The sequence below is a fragment of the Diachasmimorpha longicaudata genome, chromosome 7, assembly GCF_034640455.1.
Source record: "Diachasmimorpha longicaudata isolate KC_UGA_2023 chromosome 7, iyDiaLong2, whole genome shotgun sequence".
Classification (NCBI taxonomy): domain Eukaryota; kingdom Metazoa; phylum Arthropoda; class Insecta; order Hymenoptera; family Braconidae; genus Diachasmimorpha; species Diachasmimorpha longicaudata.
In genome coordinates this window covers 4,621,432-4,641,319 of record NC_087231.1, presented here as the reverse complement: position 1 = coordinate 4,641,319, position 19,888 = coordinate 4,621,432, and the positions used below count along the sequence as shown (strand labels likewise).

Genomic DNA, 19,888 nt, shown 5'->3' with positions numbered 1-19,888 from the left:
CGTCCATGCCTCAATATCCATATCGTTCCATCCTAGTAATAATATACCTGAGTTACCTGAAACACACTGTTCTCAGCAATTTCCACCCTCCTCTACAGTCCGTTACAATCTGATCAACATTATTATCAGTCTGAAATTGTTTCCACATGACGAGCAGTAATAACGTCACGAATTGTCACTGACATTCTCATTACCATGGAGATATTCCAAGAAATTGTGTGCATTCGTGTTGTTAGTTTACGTACACCTGTTTGGCAATGTTGCACTCGAAAAAATTGGAGAGGCAAACTTCACTCGATGCGACGAGAAAAACTTCTCTCACGGTGAGAAATGAGCTCGGGCTATTTTAAATTCAAGACATATTTTCTAGCTGCTCTCAATCCGAATATTTACATCGCTGGAGTAATTTTTTTCCCCCGGAAGATAAAAGGGGTTTTCGTATTTGAGAATTATGGCATTTTCCTCGGGCAAACATGATTAAACTGCTAAAATAAATCTGAAAACTGTGAAATTAGAAAAATCCCTGACCTCAGATCTCCCTCCCCCCTCCTCCTTCTTCACCCTTTGCCCTGTCTTATTTTTTTATCATTATTCCATTAACATAATTACATTCAATTCCCAAAGCACATTCCATCAGTTCTCCAATAAATATCTTATTACAAATATTCCATCGAAACATCCAGGGCGGGGGTATCACTCATTTTATCTCTTGTTTCTTTCCCCTGGTATCTTCGCGGAGAAGAATACACGCGCCTTGGCTTTTGTTGCCGTAACAAGTTTATAAGGAATGTTTATACCTTGAAAATAGGTGGATGAAGAGTGCAAAGATAAGGATCCCAAAGTCGTAAAAAATAGAGAGCCAAAAAATGGACCCTCTCGTTGAATTGAGCAACGGTTGCGCTGCGCTTGCAGGCCATTTAGAGACTCGCACACTCACACGTACACACATATAGATTTGAGGAAAACCCCGAAAGCCCGGAACGTTGCTGGAATCACCAAGACGTATGGACCCCTCAGTATGTCTCACTCCATCTCGTACGGTGCTCACTCGTCTCAGCAACCACTTCAACTACTTTTTCTCGCTCTCAAGGCTCGAGCACGTCCGGCTTGCGTCTCTGGCATACCTACGTGGAAGGGCACTAATGGTGACGACATTTTCTCAGCAGAACATTTTATACTCCTCTATGACCCCCCGTACTCGGTGTACACTCGTCACGTGAATCAACGTTGTCACGTTGCCTCTGACCCGCATCTCATTAGTATAAAACATAATATTATTGTCAACATCCTCTTCTGACTCATACTCATGTGATATTTGTACTTGTTTCAAGAAAATAAGAGGGTCGCTGAGGACATTCAGGAGGATATCTCGAAATGGTAAAATTGCGGGTCGCAATTGTGATCTCGATTGGACGTGGTCGCATGATTATGCCAGAACTTCATTGAACGCTCTTGCATACGTAATTAGGCTACAATCGGCTAACCCGCCTCTGGCAGTAAAGATTCTTTAATTGGTTCTCAAATGGTTAATGAAGCTTCTTAAGATGGATGCGTTGACCAACTTTGGAAGCTAAGAAATCCTGACATAATTTAGCCGGCCAGTTACTGCCTCATACGAGTTAATTTTAGTTCTGGAAATTAGGAATTCATCTGGTCAACAGCTGAATATTATACTCATTTCAAGGAATCCCAAAATAATTATCCTTCATCCCTGAACTTTAACTCAAAATAAAATTTGATTGAGAGCGTCCAACGTATGACCTTTCACGTCTCACATAGTTCAATATTCAATTAAACTAGTGCCCACGCTAAATTCATACGAAACTCCCATTGTCGTCATCGATAACTTGTAAATATATACCTGACTTTCTACATATTTTTCCATATAATTGCAGCGAGATTGCTTCGGTTGTTTCAATATAAAGTGAATGACATTATTCCATAAATTTAAACTGGAAATTCAATGAGAACTATCGTACTCTCTCTCTCACTCCCCGCATAATCGGCCCACGAGAATTCATCATAGCTCTACGTCAACAAATCCAGTGATCTACGCTCCAATTATGTCTGCATAAATACGTCATATTACTCCAAAACATGATATATTTTATTCAATACTGGAGGCTGATCATAATATTTACATTCATTTCAAATCCGAGACCACCGCCAACAATAAAGGCAATTCTATAAATTGCAGTGCATTGAATGATTAATGGATTATTGTTTCGACAGTTATTGGTAATTTTCAACACGTGACGTGGGTATACGAAACGAAAATAGGAAATCTAATGTCAATATGACGAGCCATTTATACGTGGCGAGGGGAAGTATTTGCCCGACCGGATTAGCATCGCTAATTGATTCAATCATCGGATCGGTGGCCAAACTACATATTTTCTACTGCCTGAGGGATCTACCAATGGATCGTAACATCTAACCATTACCTGCACTCGACTCTTAAACGCATATGGTAGGTGGGGGGTCTATGACAAATCTGGCTCAACGCCTGAGTGCACCGAGAAAAAAATTTTGGGAAATTGTTGTACTGTGAGCACAAATGAACGAGAAAATTATAAATTATTTACCCAATTAGCACTCGAATTTTAGCCCTGATTGCATGTTGCGGGTCATTAAAAGTGACGGCCCAATAATTTTTGCTGGATTTTTCTGAGGAGAAAAGTCTCTCAAATGTAAAAAAATCCTCAAAGGTTCAATTCTATTTGGAAAAGCAACCGTTACGTGTGAAAATTACCTCGAATTTATCTCATAAGAAGTGTTACGTGTTTAACATTTCATGCCCTTGCTATCAATCATAATGGTGAATTCCCAATGCGGAAGTGAACGTTAATATTTGAAGTGGAAAGGTGAATATTTGGATATGATGATGATGATATTCTGTACACGTGTCAGATAGAAATATGATGCCAGGAGTGTGCTCACATGAGGAATAAATTCAATCCCCGAGTGAAATTGAGACTATGTTCATATAAGACGAGTCAATTCGCAATATACAAAATAGGAAATGTGTCGACATTAACATAAATAATACTTATCTCGGCAGCGGACGGCCAAGAACGAAGGCAGAGCCAAGTAATACCAAGTTTTTATTTTGTTTTAAATATATGGTATGATTTCCTTTACAGATTGGTATTTTTGGTAGCTAAACTGTTTCCCATTTCCCACCGTCAACATTTCCAATTCCTTCCTCTCCTTTTACAATGGAAATTCCCATTAATGCGGCACAAAACAATTTTTTTTGTCCATTCCATTGTTTCTGTCTATCATTAAACGTAATTTTCCTATTGGTCGTTAAATACTTGATCAAAATCCTAGTATCCTAGTATCAACAGGAGAAGCGCATCGTTATGTCATAGGACTCAACTCTTCAAAGCCGCTAACTCCGTAGCTAGTCACAGAATTATCGATTCAGTTTGAGAAAGAGATTAGGGGCTAGCAAAGTAGCAGCTCGTTACCCAGTTGGTTTGGCTTCTGTGATTAACCCAGTGCAAGCTAACCTCGTCTCGGTCAGGCTCACGTATGTACACAATTCCATTGCCTCTGTGCTTGCCTACTCTGTAATTAGCTAATTAACCATTGACCCCTTGACAGTTCTGACTGGCAACAGTCGTGCAAGTTGAACACATGCTTCTTCGACAGCTTAATGTGAAAAAAGTGGGAGGAAAGAATAATGAAAGAGGAGAGAAAAAAATAAGCAAGAAACTTTGAATTGACCAGTGGAGATGTAGGGTCCTCTAGAGCATCCACTTGGACTGTAGTTTGTTAGGGACTGGAGTGGAAAAGAGAGACAGAGAGGAGTGGAAGAATTATCGGAAAAGTTCTGATGACTGGTACGCAAAAAATGGGAGAAAACAAGTCATAAAATGCGAACGAGGGGAAGAGGGGAGAATGGAATGAGTGGAGGAGACTCGAATAATTTGTCGGCGGATATAAAGACGTCTGATAATTGTAGAGCTTATTCTATTTAAAGGATTCAACTTTCCTCACTCACTCTCCCGGCCTTTTGCAGTTAATTAATCTTCATAATCCGGTGAATTGAAAATTCCCCGGGGGATAGTTACTAGCTCAAGAGAAAATTTGTCATTCTTCATTACAATGAAATGGCGGTTCTACCTCACGCTGGTGTTTGACATTTTTCTCAACTTCTATTCAAACATTTGTTTTTTGAATTCCCATAAAATTAAAGTGGATTTATGATGTTTTACCTTTTTATTCAACATTGCTAAAATGCTAATGGAACTAGTGGAATTCTTCGGGTTGAGAGCGAGATAATTAATCGCTTTTTTTTCAATCATCGTAAATTGATGCAGGAAAAACCACTAATGCTGACTCTCCAGTGGTGACGCGAATAGATGGTACTTTAATGCCCTAAAGAAATATAAATATAAAGGGGATAAAAAATAGTGTGGAAATCTCAAGTACGAGAGCCTCAGCCGGAAATACTCACTTGACGTGCACCACTGTCAGTTGTTTCTCATTTTTTTATGTTATCCGTATCATGGAAAAATAAAAAATGAAATTCCACGATTCGTCGGAAAAATGTCATACTCCCATCCGTTTCCTGTCTCTACCCAGGAGTTTCTGTACCTATTGTCGGCACTTGTCATTCACACCGTTATTATCATTATAATACAACCCAACCCTTGACTTCTCGTTTCTTATTGTGATATTACTCTCGCTGATATCACGAATCCTTCCAAGTATTTCATGAAAATTATTTCTCCTCTGGCGAAAGCACGGAGATGGGAATTCAGTGGAAAAGTGAAGACAGTATTTTTCATCTACGTGTATATGTGCAAACGTGCGTTGGGCATCAACTCAACTGAATTTTGAATTGAGTGTAATTTTCATTTTGCCATGTTTGACGAAAAATACGAGTAAATACAGAAATATGTGCTGCACTTTATTCCCTTTTCATATTCTAGTGTACATAAGAGATTTTCGGATTTGTGGGTACAACACCAACCGTTAACCACTTTTCAGGAATTAATTATGGTTGGAACATGATTCAAAGAATTTTAAACAAAAATAAGTTTCGACGAATTCAGGGGTAAAAGTTCTTAGTTTTGTGATGGCTAGATGAATGGGGACAATGTGTATTTATTATTTGTATTATTTTAATGAATGTCATGGAGATATTGTTGTAAAAATATTTCGCGTAAATTTATGGAAATATTTATGGAATTGATGGAATTGTCAATCATTTGTTTTAGTAGAGTCGGCTGTAGTCAAGTGACATATTCACTTGAAGGAGTGACTCTATAAAAAATGTCTGAATACTTTTGCCAAGGTTAGGAAAACTCGCTATCTTCATCCCCAAAAGAAATATCAATGACTAAACTTATAGTAATTGCAAGGAAAAATCGCGTATTAATCGAGTAAATTGATCACCATCAGTTAAACCAAGTGTCACAGAAATTCCATTGAATGAAGGACCTATCAATGGATCTTGCAAACGAGCAGACCCTTCACCAAAAGCGCCTGAAAGCTCAACCAGCCCCTCCACGAAACAGATACCATTGAATGCCGCCATTTCTACATGCCGGATCTGCCATCATCCAAGTTGCACCACTGAACCCTTGATCTCCCCCTGCAGGTGACGACTCCCTGGATGACCTCAATATTTCGGGAAATTTCTTAGTCTTTACTGAGCAAAAAACTTCTTTAAGACGCATGGCGTTGCTTGTGCCAAGAAACTCGTGGTTTGAGAAATCCTAACAGTCAAATATCCCACCCTAAAATAATCACTGACAAGACTAGAAAAATTTTCGAGAGCTAAACAGCAATATATTTTTACTTAGTGATGTTACATTCAGCGAGTGGCCAACTTTGTCATCTGTCGTTTACAAATTTTGACTTTTCGTGTACAAATAAACGAAAAGACACTTTTCGACACTGGCCCAACATAGCAACAGTGACAAAAATGAAATTTAGTCTGCAGATCAAGAGACAACTAATAAATTTTTGTGGGAAAAACTTATTCCAAATCCCCGATATTCCTCTCTAATATGTAATAACATTATTGGAATAATATTTAAGCTTAATGCTAAGCATCACGAAACTTACTGCAGCTTTACTTGTTTTGCATCTCATTTATCCGGTTTTGTTAGTTAATCGTGTTGAATTACGTATCGTCGGTGTCCTTGAGGCGTTGATTCGTCAGTCAAACAAGCCTGAAATCTCTTTCACAGCTTGTTCCTCACAGTCTTGTTGTTGTGCGCCAGCTCCGTTCTGTTTTCCCAGAACCCCTCGGAAGTATCCTCCACCCGGTTTCTCACCATCTCAACTAAAGCTCAACAGTCGTCGCCCCGTCCAAGTTTCTAACGGTTTAACCGAATTAAGTGACGCTCCATACGATTTTAATCTCACCCCTGTCTTCCATATAACTGCTTTGAGATCTCCACGCGTGAAAGCTCGGTGTCTACCCGACATCCGAGGCAAGTATTTCCTCTCCTTTACGTTCTCCTGCATTTTAAATTTACGTCTACCCCTCTCAGATATATAACCCCGACGTATGTAATTGCAATAGCTCAATGTAGACGGATGATGAAACTCTTGATATGATTATACCAGAGCTCTCTGCGAGGCAGCAGTTCTCACAGAGATTTTCCGCTTTTGATATGTGTTCAGCTTTTCAACATTCTTTATTTCAAATATAGCCACGGAGGATTAGGACGGGAAAAGGGGATTTTCTTCACAGGATTGAAGGAAGGATGTTGCTAGTCAATGGGACTAAAGGGGGTCGTGTCTACGTGCGTAATTATGGTCTGTAAGTGATAGTTCATTATTGTATTGTTAATGATCCGACCACCAATTTACAGCACAACTCAATTCCGAAGCAAATATTCGCAACAATACTCCGCATTCCTCCCTACATTCTCTGAATAAACATAAAATATCAACAATTACATTAACCGAAATTACGAGTAAAATACTGACATTACCAGAGAAATTAATTCAATTCTCGTTGACTTGGGCCTGATTGATAGAAGAGAATCTTCTAGGTAGTAAGAGAATTTTCTGTTTATCGTTTTTATTAGATATCTCCCGCTGATAAACACAGAAATTAAACAATTACCTCCAGTGAAGTATGCCAAGGATGTTTAAATCGTTAACTGAGCCATAGGGATCGTTGTTGTGGCATTTTTCGAGTAAAATTGCAGGAAATTGCGTGGGTGAAGAGGTACCTGAAAACAACTCATCAAGAATAACAACTTGCATTGAGGTGAAAAATGGTTACCATAAAAAAACACTCAGGGCTTTCCGTTTGCAAGCTCAAAATAATACATTCGCCTGGAATATCACTTTCAGAGGTATTTACCTGGAGCATTTCAATTTTCCCCAATAAACGACCGTGGTTTATTTTTTACCCATTGGTATTGGTGTTTAATGCACTCAATTATATATGCAACGAGTATGAGAACTGTTCCATCTAGTGAATTCCAATCTACCATAGCTTTGTTCCTGCCCAAACTATGGCCAACGTGCTAACCACTGAACAACGATGTCATCCAAAGTATAACCACCCCATTGGTTGAATTCCTTCGATTCCAAACCAAAATAACTCAATCTGAATTTCTACTGCCCAGCGGTTACATTGTCCCAAAGATAGAGTCCGATAGTTTGCCAAAACTGATTTTACCTACACAACGCTTTCCTCGGGATTTTGGTAGATGAAAGGAGATGATTGAAGGTAGGTGGGGGATACCACGAGAGTGGAGGAAACAGTAGGAGAAGGATGTGCAACTTGGCAACAATTCCCTCTCGAAACAATGAATTAAATCAATTGACATGAAATGGAGACGGGTTGTATGCGGGTACAATAGGTTCACTCTTTTATCTCGGCAATCCAGGTACAGCTAGCCTACACGAAAAAAACGGGAAATGCAGGAATGTAGGAATCAATCAAGCCCTCCATAGGAATTTTTGATTAAAACGCCCGAAAAATACAGTTTGAAAAATTGATTCCTATTTGACCGAATAAAAAAAAAAAAAAAATTGCAGATGCAGAGGTAGCCTGGCATACGTTCATCCATCGTGTCTGGAGCGCTGGTTGAATCAATCCAGTCGAAATCAGTGCGAGCTGTGTCAACATCATTTTGATACCATCGAAACACGGCGTTATGGGTGGTAAGTTGAGTCAATATTCCTGATCCTAAGAACAATCAATGAGGCAATCATTGCAAGAAGCTTGCCCGTATAACAAAAGCACTGAAATGAGTTTGAAGGCCATCGTAAAACCGAAGGCAATTTGTTGAAGTGGCAATACACATACCGAAAACCATCGTACCCGAGGGCTTCCACAATGACGATGTAGACACGAAGATTTTGAGAAGCCTTACGAGGAATCTAGCTCGAGCCATCAGACTCGGTTCGTGCTCCGTTAAGCGGTAAACGGTACGTATGGTGCAGTTCACATAGAAGATTGATCGAACTTTCGAACGAGTTTAACGCCTTGAGAGGGATGGACGAGGCGGGCACGGAGACAGAGGGGCAGGAGGGAGAAAGAGAGAGAGAGAGGGAGAATGAGAAAGACGTATAGACCATTTTCATGAAGGCTGGGAGAAGGGCGAGAAGTTGGAGTGAGACGAACCCTTGATTTGTTCGCTTGTCTTTAATACTCCCTCATCAGGGGTTTCCCTAGGCAAGCAATCGATATCCACCGAGGAGTGATAATCGTTTTATAAAAATCTTGGGGATGTTGGGAAGTTGATTGAAGGGATCTACTTCGGAAGCTGACAAGAGCACACAGACTACTCAGATTATATCGGATAATGGGACTAAGAGTATCCTGAAGTATTATTGGAAAGATCAACTCTGACATTATCAAATATATGTGATTTACTCTGTTCTAGGCTGCAGTCAATGCGAGTATGGATGAGCCGAGCCGAAAATCGACGACATGCTATATCCGATCTTCTCGTGTTCATTGTCCTAACATTTTTGACAATTGGAATGATGTCAGTGACAATTCTCGGTAAATTATCAATTTTCAACTATATTTCTACTGTTACTTTGTGACAATTCGTCAGTCCAGTAATTAAACAACATTTTTATGCCTCGATGCCCACCGGAAATGTTTCTGGTCAGCTTTTGTCTGCAACTGATTCTCCAACCCTTACTCTGTGCCACTAGAAAAGCTACCAGTCAACAGTGTCCATTGTACAAACGAGCACTGTTGTCCTATTTCTCTCCTCTCTTTCTGGTCTTTTTTTTATTCTTTCTTTCTCGTTGAATACAAACGTGGATATTACGCGTATCTACCTATTACCGTTTGCGATACCATATGAAAAACGTGAACATACATACCCAGTAGATGAGTTGAGAAATACAAGGTTATATACATACATGAGAGATGGAAAATGTTTCAGGAATGAGGTATTTTATCATGGAGGGAAGAAAAATTGGAGTACCTAGACTGTGGACACGCAGTGCTATTACGTTATTTCTTATCATTGTGGTACTCGGATATTGCATTACCGTCTATCTACTTGGAAAGGTAAATCATTAATGTCAACTATCAAGAGGTTTACCATAGATTAATAACAGGAAGAAAAAAATTATTATCAATCAAATTGAGTGGCAGGAATGGTGATACGATGAGACTCAGTTTACCACTGAGAATTTTAGAGGGAGAAAAATATCGGCGAGAGACTATATAATATATAAGGCTTGCCGAGAGTTCTTGGTGTTTTTTTTTCTGGCTTGTTATCCACTTCTACGTCTTCGTGCTCCGTTACTCTTCAGTATGAACTCTCCCTCGGGGTCTTCATATTCCTTGCATGAATGTCGTCGCGGTCTAACTCTCTCGTTCCCCTGTCTTGACCTAGATGAGGACAAGACAGAATGAAGATGCCTTCAGGAGTCAGCTGACACACCTTCCCTCCTCCATAAAACTAGGGGCTGAATTCTCTGGTGCGATTGAGCTACGCTTGCCGGAACAAACAGCTCTTTTTTGTTGAGGGAATGGTCTAGAACTTGATCCCAGTGGGATAGCAAGAGGGTACAAAAAATCCAGAACTAGTGAGAGGATTTCGGTCCGAGGACAATGAGGGGTATGCGGAAGGCGGTAAATCTGCTCTAGGGGACACAGGAGGGTGGGGGTGCTTGGGGGTGAGGGGGCTTAATAGAGTCATGACAAGTTCCTTGTGTTTTCAACCTACTACTCCACGACGATATCGATCGTGTTGCCAAAACTTTCGATATTTCTGCCTCTGTTAACATCTTTTCTCTCATTTTTTGTGGTTTCATTCACTTAGATTCAATGAATAGGAAATATATCTAGGATGCGCATCATGGAAGGAGATGTGGAGCTGATTACAGCGCTGATTCAATAAATCCTTCCATCCCAGGGGACAGATATTATCACTTCTGATAATTATAGACTGGGAAAAAAAATCACCGACTTTAAGGACCTTGTTATTAAAATCAATAATGTCCAGTCGTAAATTTCCTTTTCATCCTCAAGCTCCCACTGATGTTCGGTGTAATTACAAAAGTTGGTGCCTTTAGTCGTCACGTTTCCTTCATTAAACAACGGGTAAAAGCCATCTTGAAGGCCACCTTCTACCCACATTATTGACTATTGAGTCCATCCGACGGAGTTCGTAATCGTCAGTTCTTTTTGTAATCGATTTCTCTATTTTCCCCCTTTCTCACTTGCAACTTGTAGGAACAACTTGTACCGTGGTATACGTGGTGGCGAAATACAGTAAATGTTCGACTGGTGGCTGAGACTGTGGAACAACATGGCAAAAATCAATCAGAAGAATCGTTTACTGATCGTCAATAGACGAGAGTAAGTACAATCGATATTGGATTGAGGACTTTGAGGTGAGCACACTGGGTTGAGGGACAAAGAGCACCGGATGGCTTTTAATCTGGGAATGCTGCAATTACTTGGGCTATTGGAGCATCTGAGGAAATAAACAAAACTACTTTAGCTTTGATATCTGCCGTTGGCTGTTTGCTGTACTGAGGAAGAAAAATTCAAGTCACTATCAGCACGATCAATCACCTACTGGTGTTTGCTAACCAATGAGACAGAGTGACAGGTCAAAATGGTCATGTGGGACATTGTAAACGGAGATTCAAGTTTGTACGTGATACTTTTCTTTCGTATCCATTTGCACTTCGTAAATCATCTGGCCCCACAGGTCTCAGTGGCAAATGGGTTGCTTCTCACATGACCCTCTTTGAAACACGGAGGGTGGAAATAAGTGAGGGCGCAGGAGACATGGTGAAATGCTGAGATACTTCGGTCATGTCAAATGCCAAGTTTATAATGGACACAACGCAGATGGACGACACGGGTCTTCATGATTTTCCCTGCATTCCATGCTAAATTAAAAAGGTATAAAAAATACCCTTCGCAGGAAAATGGAGCTACTTTTCCACATGATATTGAATCCTAAAAAAACCCTTGTTTTTCTCGATAACAGTAGCAGTGGGGTTCGTGCTGCCAATGTACATAACCGAAGGGTATTGTATGCCAAAGAATGAAGATGTAAACATTTTTATTACGTTGAATTCAAAATGAATTTTGTTGTGTACGTTGTGAAAGTTTTTTATAATTTTAGAATGTAGAGCAGAAAGGAGCAAGATATGCAGAAACGTACTCAATCAATTTTGAAGTTATTCACGTAAAAATTGACGACCAAAACTCATCAAGTCCGAAGTCAAAGCTCAAATATTCTCAATCAATTCTGGCTCAATCGTATTTCTTCTCGACTAATCATATTTTCATTCATAGCCATTCTTTTCAATAAAAGTTTATTCTTTTATTACGTGTTCACTCAATATCATGTGCCCTATAAAAAAATTCATTGTCCTCAAGAATAAATAATTAAACTTTAATTAGAAATGCGAGTTTTTGCTCCAGTAAACACTCTGTTAGCATCAATAATCCATGAACACCGAAAATCTCGATGGAGTTTTCCCACACCTGTGGAATTCTCCAGTGGTGTTTGGCCATGTAAAGGTGGAATGTATTGCGCCCCTTTCTCTCTGGATTTCGCCCATCACCCGGTCGCATTGTCCTCCCGAAAAAGTTGGTCGTTCCAGTTTCGTCAGCGATAGGCCCGTGTTAACGTCAATATTCATGTTCATTTGTTGTGATCGGTTCAACTGATTGTCCACTTCGATGATGATAAAGCGTCTGCTGGACGACAGCTCCACTATTTATTATTCAATCTTTTTGGGATCGAAGAGGAAACGCCTGGAGCGTACGAATTGTTTATTTTGTTTCACATATCCCTCTAGGTTTTTTTTTCAGTCTGCTGATGTTGGATTTAGCTTTTTTTTTGAGTGTCCTCTAGCTGTCCTACACTGGCTCTCCAGTTTGTTTATGCTGTCGGTATTTTTTTTATTTTATTCAGTGCCCTATCTGTCTTTTTTTTTTCGAAATTTCGATTCCTTTTATGGAACGACAGTTGTAGGAGTTATTGGCATACCGTGCACGATATCGCTGTTGTATTCCAATTTTCCAGATGGCCGAATGCATGGCATAAAATATTGCGGTGACGAAGCGAGTTGAAATGATATACTGTTTACATTCTCAGAAAATATGTACGACTTTTCTTCGTACGGAGACATTTATGTACAGTTGTTTAATGTTTGAAACTGAATGGAAAAATATTTCGGTAGCTATTGTACTGTATTGAGATGAGAGAAATATTCGCGAGATTAATTGTTCACTGTGACTGAACATTGTTGATTTTTTTATTATCCCCTTAGCGTTCTCTTGTACAGAGCAGCTTTAGTGAATAACGCATTCATGATTTAATGAAACTAAGATGGATTAAATTTAGTTCTCCAAATGGAAATGTTTCATAAACTTTCTCAACAAAAATGATCCAGTTTATATTCACTGGAATGGGAGGTGAGTGGATGAGTTTTCACGCTCGTGGAGAAGTGGATAATTACAAAGTTTTCAATGCAAACGGGGTGAGGAGGGGGTCAGTCGTTTATCGTCGGTGGCCAATAATAAATTTACTCGCTCTTTTTGAACTATTTTTACCGGACAAACACATTCAAAAGTGAAGAACTGTAAACTGAAATTATCAGAAGGTAGGCAGAATACAGAGTTGGTAAAATGTGCAAATGGTTCTCACGATGCGCATTAGCTCTCTATGACGGTGAAAATTTCCAGGGGATTCAGTAAAAATTCATGAATCATTCTCACCATTGCGGGATGGATACTCGACTCGGGCGTCCAGTTATGAGGTACTTTGCTGAATGTCTAACGGATGAGAATACATTTATAATCAAGCACAACTAGTTGAGAAACTTTAAATTATATCCACCAGCATTCTCTATTCACTCCAAAACCTATCTCTGTCTTTCCTCCTTCGATATGTTCAAGGGATGGTAGAGTCGCTGCTGGGAAAACGACCGGCGAATAATGAGAATTTCAATATTCATATCTGGCCTTGAGGTTTCCAAAATCGGTGGGGCACTGCCGGTCACTGGGTAAAAACGTGAGGATGGCGTGGGAAGTTTGTTTGACCCAGTTTCAACTATGGGATAAGTGTTGATAAAAAAAAATCTGAGCTCGCTGAATCAAGGTAATAGTTGGTGGATAATATAAAGGAGGTTATCTCTGGTGGTGGTGAATTTTGATACCAATTTCCGGGAAAAAGTTGCTGAAATAATTAAACGACCGAGTATAAATTGTATTTAATTACAGGTTCTCTGAAGTTTCTTATAATTATTCAAGTAATAATTCAGTCACCCCAGAAACTTCAGTACTTTGCAATTCTCGGATGAATAAAGGGAAATCCATCTAGGCAGAGAGTTTAGATATTTTATGGGTAATTACCAATGCTGCTAATACTCTCCTTACATTTTAAGATTTCTTCGTTGTTCTCAGTAATTTTTTTTCCTCATAACGAGCTTTGGCGTTTTTTAAATACATTCAGCAGGAACAACTACTCCGTACATTCTAATAGAAACAGGATAAATTTCTCAAAACATGGAAATTCGAGGGCATATCATGAATTATATTTAATCTTGGATTTTCAGAAGTTTGCTGGATGTACTTGCGTTTAAGTTCAATTTCTGAAATGCAATGCAACGAGAAGAGTTAAACATTCTCCTGAAAGTTTACAGTTTCCATGTCTCATATCTACAATACCATTGGAATCCCTGGGTGAGTAATAATTCCCAAAGTTCCATAATTCTAAATCTTGAATCTCAATTTTCAACTTTCTTTCGTCCATCACAACCTCATCAATGTCTTTCATTGCCGCTCATTCCACTGTACACAATTCTCCCCTAAATGAGAGACCCGCAATAAAAAAAAACCTCCGGGACGACCATTGCATCTTCCAGCCGATTGGACAAACCCCTAACGGCATATAACCGAGTTGCACAATATCCCAAATACATAGCAATACCTAAGGAAAATATATTTGGCGCGACATTCTATTGTTTCCCATATGTTACAACATGAGGAGAAGAAATAAGGGGTTTCCCAGCGCTCTACAATTGTAGGTTTGTCCAGCACAGCGTACGGGGAGGGAAATATTCAAACGGAGCTAGCCGGTCTCGCGAAATATGCTAGCATGCTCCAAGATGTGCAATTTACATGCGGAATCTCTCGAGAGTCGTCTCTGAAATACGAGGTTATAGCACTCGGAAGCATCCGCCGGCTCCACTGCACCATTCCCCTCCCCCATCTATGGTCTCTCTTCCGTCGTTCTTCTTGGAGTTGTCCTTCTTGCTGTGTCCCAAGTTGGCTCGACCGTTTCAACGGGTATTTTCAACCACCACCCGGTCTGCAACCGCATAACAAGTGAAACAGAGCAGTCCCCTGAAACCGTTTAGACTCGATGTCTCCTTGATTTGACAAAAAGCTCAGTTAATTACGAGCAAGTCGAGTTGACGAAAGAAATTTCCCCCCGTTTTTTTCCACTACTCGTTATCACCTCGCTCCCAGCGCCAATGAATCCGATAGCAAATTACAGCGTCATTATACCAGTAAATTAGTCCTTTTGTTCCATCCTGACGAAACATAATCGTTGATACTGAAGATTAGGTTCGCGCAATTATCACCCTGAATACCAAGATAATTCGTACTGTTGAATTTTTAAAAGCTCCGACACTGTATTCCACACAATTGAGCAAACTGGGCTTTAAATCAAATGTTAAAAATTCACTTTGATGTATATTTCCATTCGTATGGGTAAATTGAGACAAAGCGATTGTGGAAAAGTGAGGGTGGAAGAGAGATATCGTCGAATACGAATGGTAAAATAGTAACAGGAGAAAAAGGGATAACCTAGAGTGAATCCGCTTGTCCAATAGACTCGAAACAAATGGTATTCGCCACGGGGCACCGCTTATCGCGTTAAAAGAAACGATCCAATTTTCCATTTGCTCCAGTCGGAATCGATGCCAATGAATGGTACCGGTTCCTCTCTCTCCTTCATCCCCGTCGCTCCCTTTCACTGTCCTTCTTCGTTCACCATTGACCAGGGACCATAGTGCGGTGGAGGGGTTGTCCCGTTGGCATCCCAAGGCCTCAAACCTATATATGTATAGAGATTCAACGTGCACTTGCAACGCGAACCTATTACTTCCTCTTTTACAGTGCTCCGTAACACCGGAAAGCAACTCGAGTTCTGAGTTTCCCCTCAGGCCTTCATAACTCACTTTCTACGCGCACGCTAGGGAATGAGGAGGGAAAAAAGGGTGGGGTGGACCGAGGGGTGCGGCAGGAGGAGGCTAAAGTTATCAACGTTCAAAGGATTTCGCATCGTTTCTACCCACCAACAACCAAGCCCTCATTCCTCCCTGGCCCTTGGCTTTGCTTCCTCGTAGATGAGTAATGAACAAGGTAAGGGTAAATAAGGAGACACCAAGTGAGAACAATCCATGTAAACATTGAAAATTGTGTTCAATTTTCAGACATTGCACAAGTGCTTCAGATTATCTTTATTGTTTTCTCATCCTCGGCAATATTTTTTCCCCCACTCCACCCAACGTATATCAAGCTTCCTCGTTCAGCTGTGATGTATTGATGCTGTGAGTGGATTCCGCTACATGAGTATGCGCCAGGGTGAATTTTCTTATCTCAACATCTCGTGGCCCTTCTCTCGCCACCACTCATCCACTCGCTCATTGTATTTCCTCCTCCGCCCTCTTCTTTCGTGCTGCCTTTTACGTGGTAATAAATTGTAATTATGACTTCGGAACACTGAGACGACGCTCCCCTTCTCGAAATCCTCGGAAAATATCTCTTGTTAGGTGCAGCTATAGCACGGTAGGTGTATGGCTGAGTGTATCGCCGCGTCAACGGTAGATGCCTCGGCGTGTTTAATTTATATCCCCTACAAATGAGATGTTCAAAGAGCCTATATCGTTCCCCCATCCCATATATCATAATGTTTTGCCAGCATTGTTAGATTAACAAAATTTCAATTCGGAAACCCATCATCCGTGGCAATGAATAAAAAATTAATGAAAATAATGGACAATTTGGAGCATTTTGAGTTCATTTTTATAGCGCAAAAATATGTTTAATCAATATCAGATTCATTAGCCCTCAAATGATAATTATTTTAACAACTTTTCTCTTATGAATAATCGCGCATGCACGTGACACACCATGAGAAGGATCTAATGGTATATACGCACATTGTTCGATGGAACTAAATTTAAACCCTGGGATGAAATTGGCTGCAGGGGATAGAATGTAGGGACGGCCGTAATGGTAGTGTATGTTAGCGTTGGGGGGGAAAGTGGAAGGGGATGAAACGGGAGGGAGGAAGCCCTGGTGATGCCACTGTATGGTGCGATAGTGGTTGCTGGGTCAAGCCGTCGATCAAGAGTGCCGTCGAAATTCCTGACTCTGCTGTAACAAAGAGGGGATGCGATCACCATCTCTTGCCCACATCCTAAAACTATCTCTTGGGGTGTGACAGGACGCTGGGCGATCGTACTGGGACACGTCTGTCCAACTGCTTCAGCTGAAAGTGATTAGTCTCCCAGTATCCACCACAACGTATCCAACACCTCACGCAATATCACGATACAAATTATACGTGATTGTCACCCTTCCACCGCCCTCATACCCACTCTCTTCTGTCTTTTGTTCGAAATAATATTTCGCATGAGCTGAATCACCGGCTGTTCTATTCAACGTTGCAATGTCACTATCATTGGGTGTACACATTCACGTATTCCAGTTATATCGGTATAACAGACATGTTATGCGAGTTCCAATAGTTTGGCAGTGCTTGGAATTTCTATGGAATTGCTTCGTCACTCGCGTCCATTGCCGGAAGTCATTCAGATATCTCACAGCTACAATCACCTTGTTTGCCGTGCTGAAGGGAGAAAATTAATTTTTCCAAGTGTCCATTCATCCACGAAGTGCTTAAACCAGATAATGATTTAACTTTGACAACCCTACAAATATATAATTCACTCATATGGCTTCAAAAGACATAATGAAATGGAGAAAAAAAAACTAGCATCAGAGAAGTGGTGCCATCTCGACAGCAATACAATTATCACAACACCAGGAAATGACTTCTCCAAAGCACTACCGCTTTACGAAAATAAGTGTTTAGTCTCTCGACTAAATGAATATCTGGCAAATGATTTTTTCCCTTTGCAACCTTCTCTTCCACATACCCGCCCCTAATTCTCACTCATTACCTTCAGTACTAGAGTCACTCTATCATTATTCTCATTTTACTCGCTTTTTCTTCTTCAGTCTGTCCCTTTCGTTGCACCACTTCTCACCAGACCGTCTCGTTAAGCCCGGATATTCGAGGTATCTTCTCGTCTGCACTGGCGCATCCCTCCCACTTCCTCACGCCGTGTACAAAACGCTTGATCAACCCCACGCCAGCAACTATGCCAGTATCGATGAGAGCTCGAGGAGCTGTTACCATCCCCCCTGATCGTGCTGAACCAGCAAACACACTGTGTTGACGTCCCACCCACACTACTTCATCTCCATGGGTACTTGGTTATAACCCTCACTCTTTATTTTTAGCTGTTTTGTACCTTTCTTTCTTCGCGCTGTTCTTCTGTCCCCTTAAGTCTCAAGAGCGAAATGCCTGCTGACTATTTACATCCAACCGGCAATACCACCCCCTCATCCACCCGCTTGTCGTCCCCTTTGCCCTGCCATGGCGCAACCCTCCATCTCTGTGACCCTAGAAATTTTTCCCGGTGGATTATAAATATAGGTCAGTGAATATATGAATAACGCCCATTGCGTTATGTGGTAGAGCGACCGCATCCAACAGTCGTACAGTGAAATATCGGGGGCATTTCTCCCTGTGTTACCAATGGAAATAAAAGGCGTGGGAGGGGTAGGGGAGGAAGTGAAAAAAATGAAAATGTCATATTGTCGAATTCAAAAGCACATGGTAACCACGGAACATTTTTTTTTTCTTCCCAAATATATCCGCATTAGTCGTTTCCCTTTGATATGTCTCATTTTTCTCTTCCCTCGAGCTGTTTTCTGCACAGAACCGGTGAGATGACGAATTCTTGGTTCTCCCCTGGGCGAAATGAGGGATACCCCTGGCTTTTCTTCATTCACCCACTCGTCATATTCCAACATTACAGCGGTGAAGAGAGATGGCAGTACTCTGAGGGAATATTCATTGCTCTCCACCCTTTCCAGTAATTTCATGATGCTCCAGTGAGCGCGTCCCATCCCATGTCGGGGATTCAAACATTTAACGTGGACGACCGCTAAGACCTCCGGCACTCAACCCATCTGTTTCAGGGATCTAAAGAGCACAACGTTTGGTACTTTACCTCGCCCTTTTCCCAGTCTTTCCCTCCCTCCCTTCTTTTAACATCATTTCTCGGGAATATTTTCAAGGTATTTTCCCCAGCTATTTCTGGTGACATTCATTTTCAAATTGAAGTGTTTGTAACGGTGTATCAAGGCTCGTATTTTCGGAACAATTTATTCTCAAATGTTTCGCATTTCTCTGTTGTCAAGTGTCACGGTTATTTCCTGACGGGGAATACAATGCTTGAATACTTTAGGACAGATGAAGAAAATGTTCTTTAGTAAATCTACGCTGCCACAATTTCTCACTTCTCCGGCAATTTTAATGAATTGATAATCATGAAAATACCATCTCGAGAATTCAATTAAAACTCGCCGGAAGTGATGGTGTCCTAGTCGCCATTGTGCAGCAGTGGTAATTTCAACAAAAGCCAGGGGAGGAAAATTCATGCAAAATTTCGTCGATTGTTCAATCTCCAGGAGTTCAGCACCATTTTGTCATATATCAGCATACAACAATTCCAGAAGCGGTCTATGCTCCAGAGAACACCTTTGCAAACGGCAGTGCTCCAACCATCGTCCGTATTCCATGAAATTTCTGCATGTTGAACTCAACAGACGAGGGAGCTTGGGATATCCACCATAGTGGTTGGAACATGTACGACTTCCGTCCGCCCTCGAATGTCTATCTACTTCGAATGGTCGGGAATACCTCATGTACGTCGCGGTTACTGTAACACGAGGACGAGAATCGTCTGTTCCGGATATGGCACCGTGGTATGACAATGTCAACGTTGCGACAGCAACTATTTCGATGAAAAAAAAAATGAAAAATATGTTTGATTTTGGTCCATTGCACGTTTACCTCTTTTTCCATCGTTATTTTCCGTAATTCTCGGCGTTTGCGTTCCACTGCGGGGGAAAATAAAAATCTGTGGTGATGCCTCGATTTTTTTTTCACTCATCCCTCCCCTATTCAATAATGGACGAAAATATTGGAAATCGGGACGGATTACTGATTCACAACTCGTAGCTTGTTTTCACAACTGTAACAAATCGTGATGGGAATTTTTGGACAGTACCTTCATGTGATAATTGACGGGGGAA

General features: G+C 40.8%; 1 protein-coding gene and 1 long non-coding RNA gene across 3 annotated transcripts in view; one reads left to right on the top strand and one right to left on the bottom strand.

Moving 5' to 3' along the window:
- The window catches only part of LOC135164472 (zwei Ig domain protein zig-8-like), a 99,209-nt gene that overhangs the window by 38,730 nt on the left and 40,591 nt on the right, over positions 1-19,888 (bottom strand). Inside the window, exon 1 of one of the 2 annotated variants that reach the window (XM_064124866.1) lies at positions 798-1,145. The exons of the other annotated variant lie outside the window; for it this stretch is intronic. Within the exon in view, the coding sequence (XP_063980936.1) occupies positions 798-917 (120 nt within the window). The 5' untranslated portion in view covers positions 918-1,145. Of the gene's footprint in view, positions 1-797; positions 1,146-19,888 lie in introns of those variants that run through there. 2 annotated transcript variants of the gene reach the window in all.
- Positions 13,475-14,220, top strand: LOC135164391 (uncharacterized). The gene is made up of 3 exons (XR_010299284.1): positions 13,475-13,583; positions 13,706-13,829; positions 14,041-14,220. It is a non-coding gene; the product is annotated as an uncharacterized LOC135164391 (long non-coding RNA).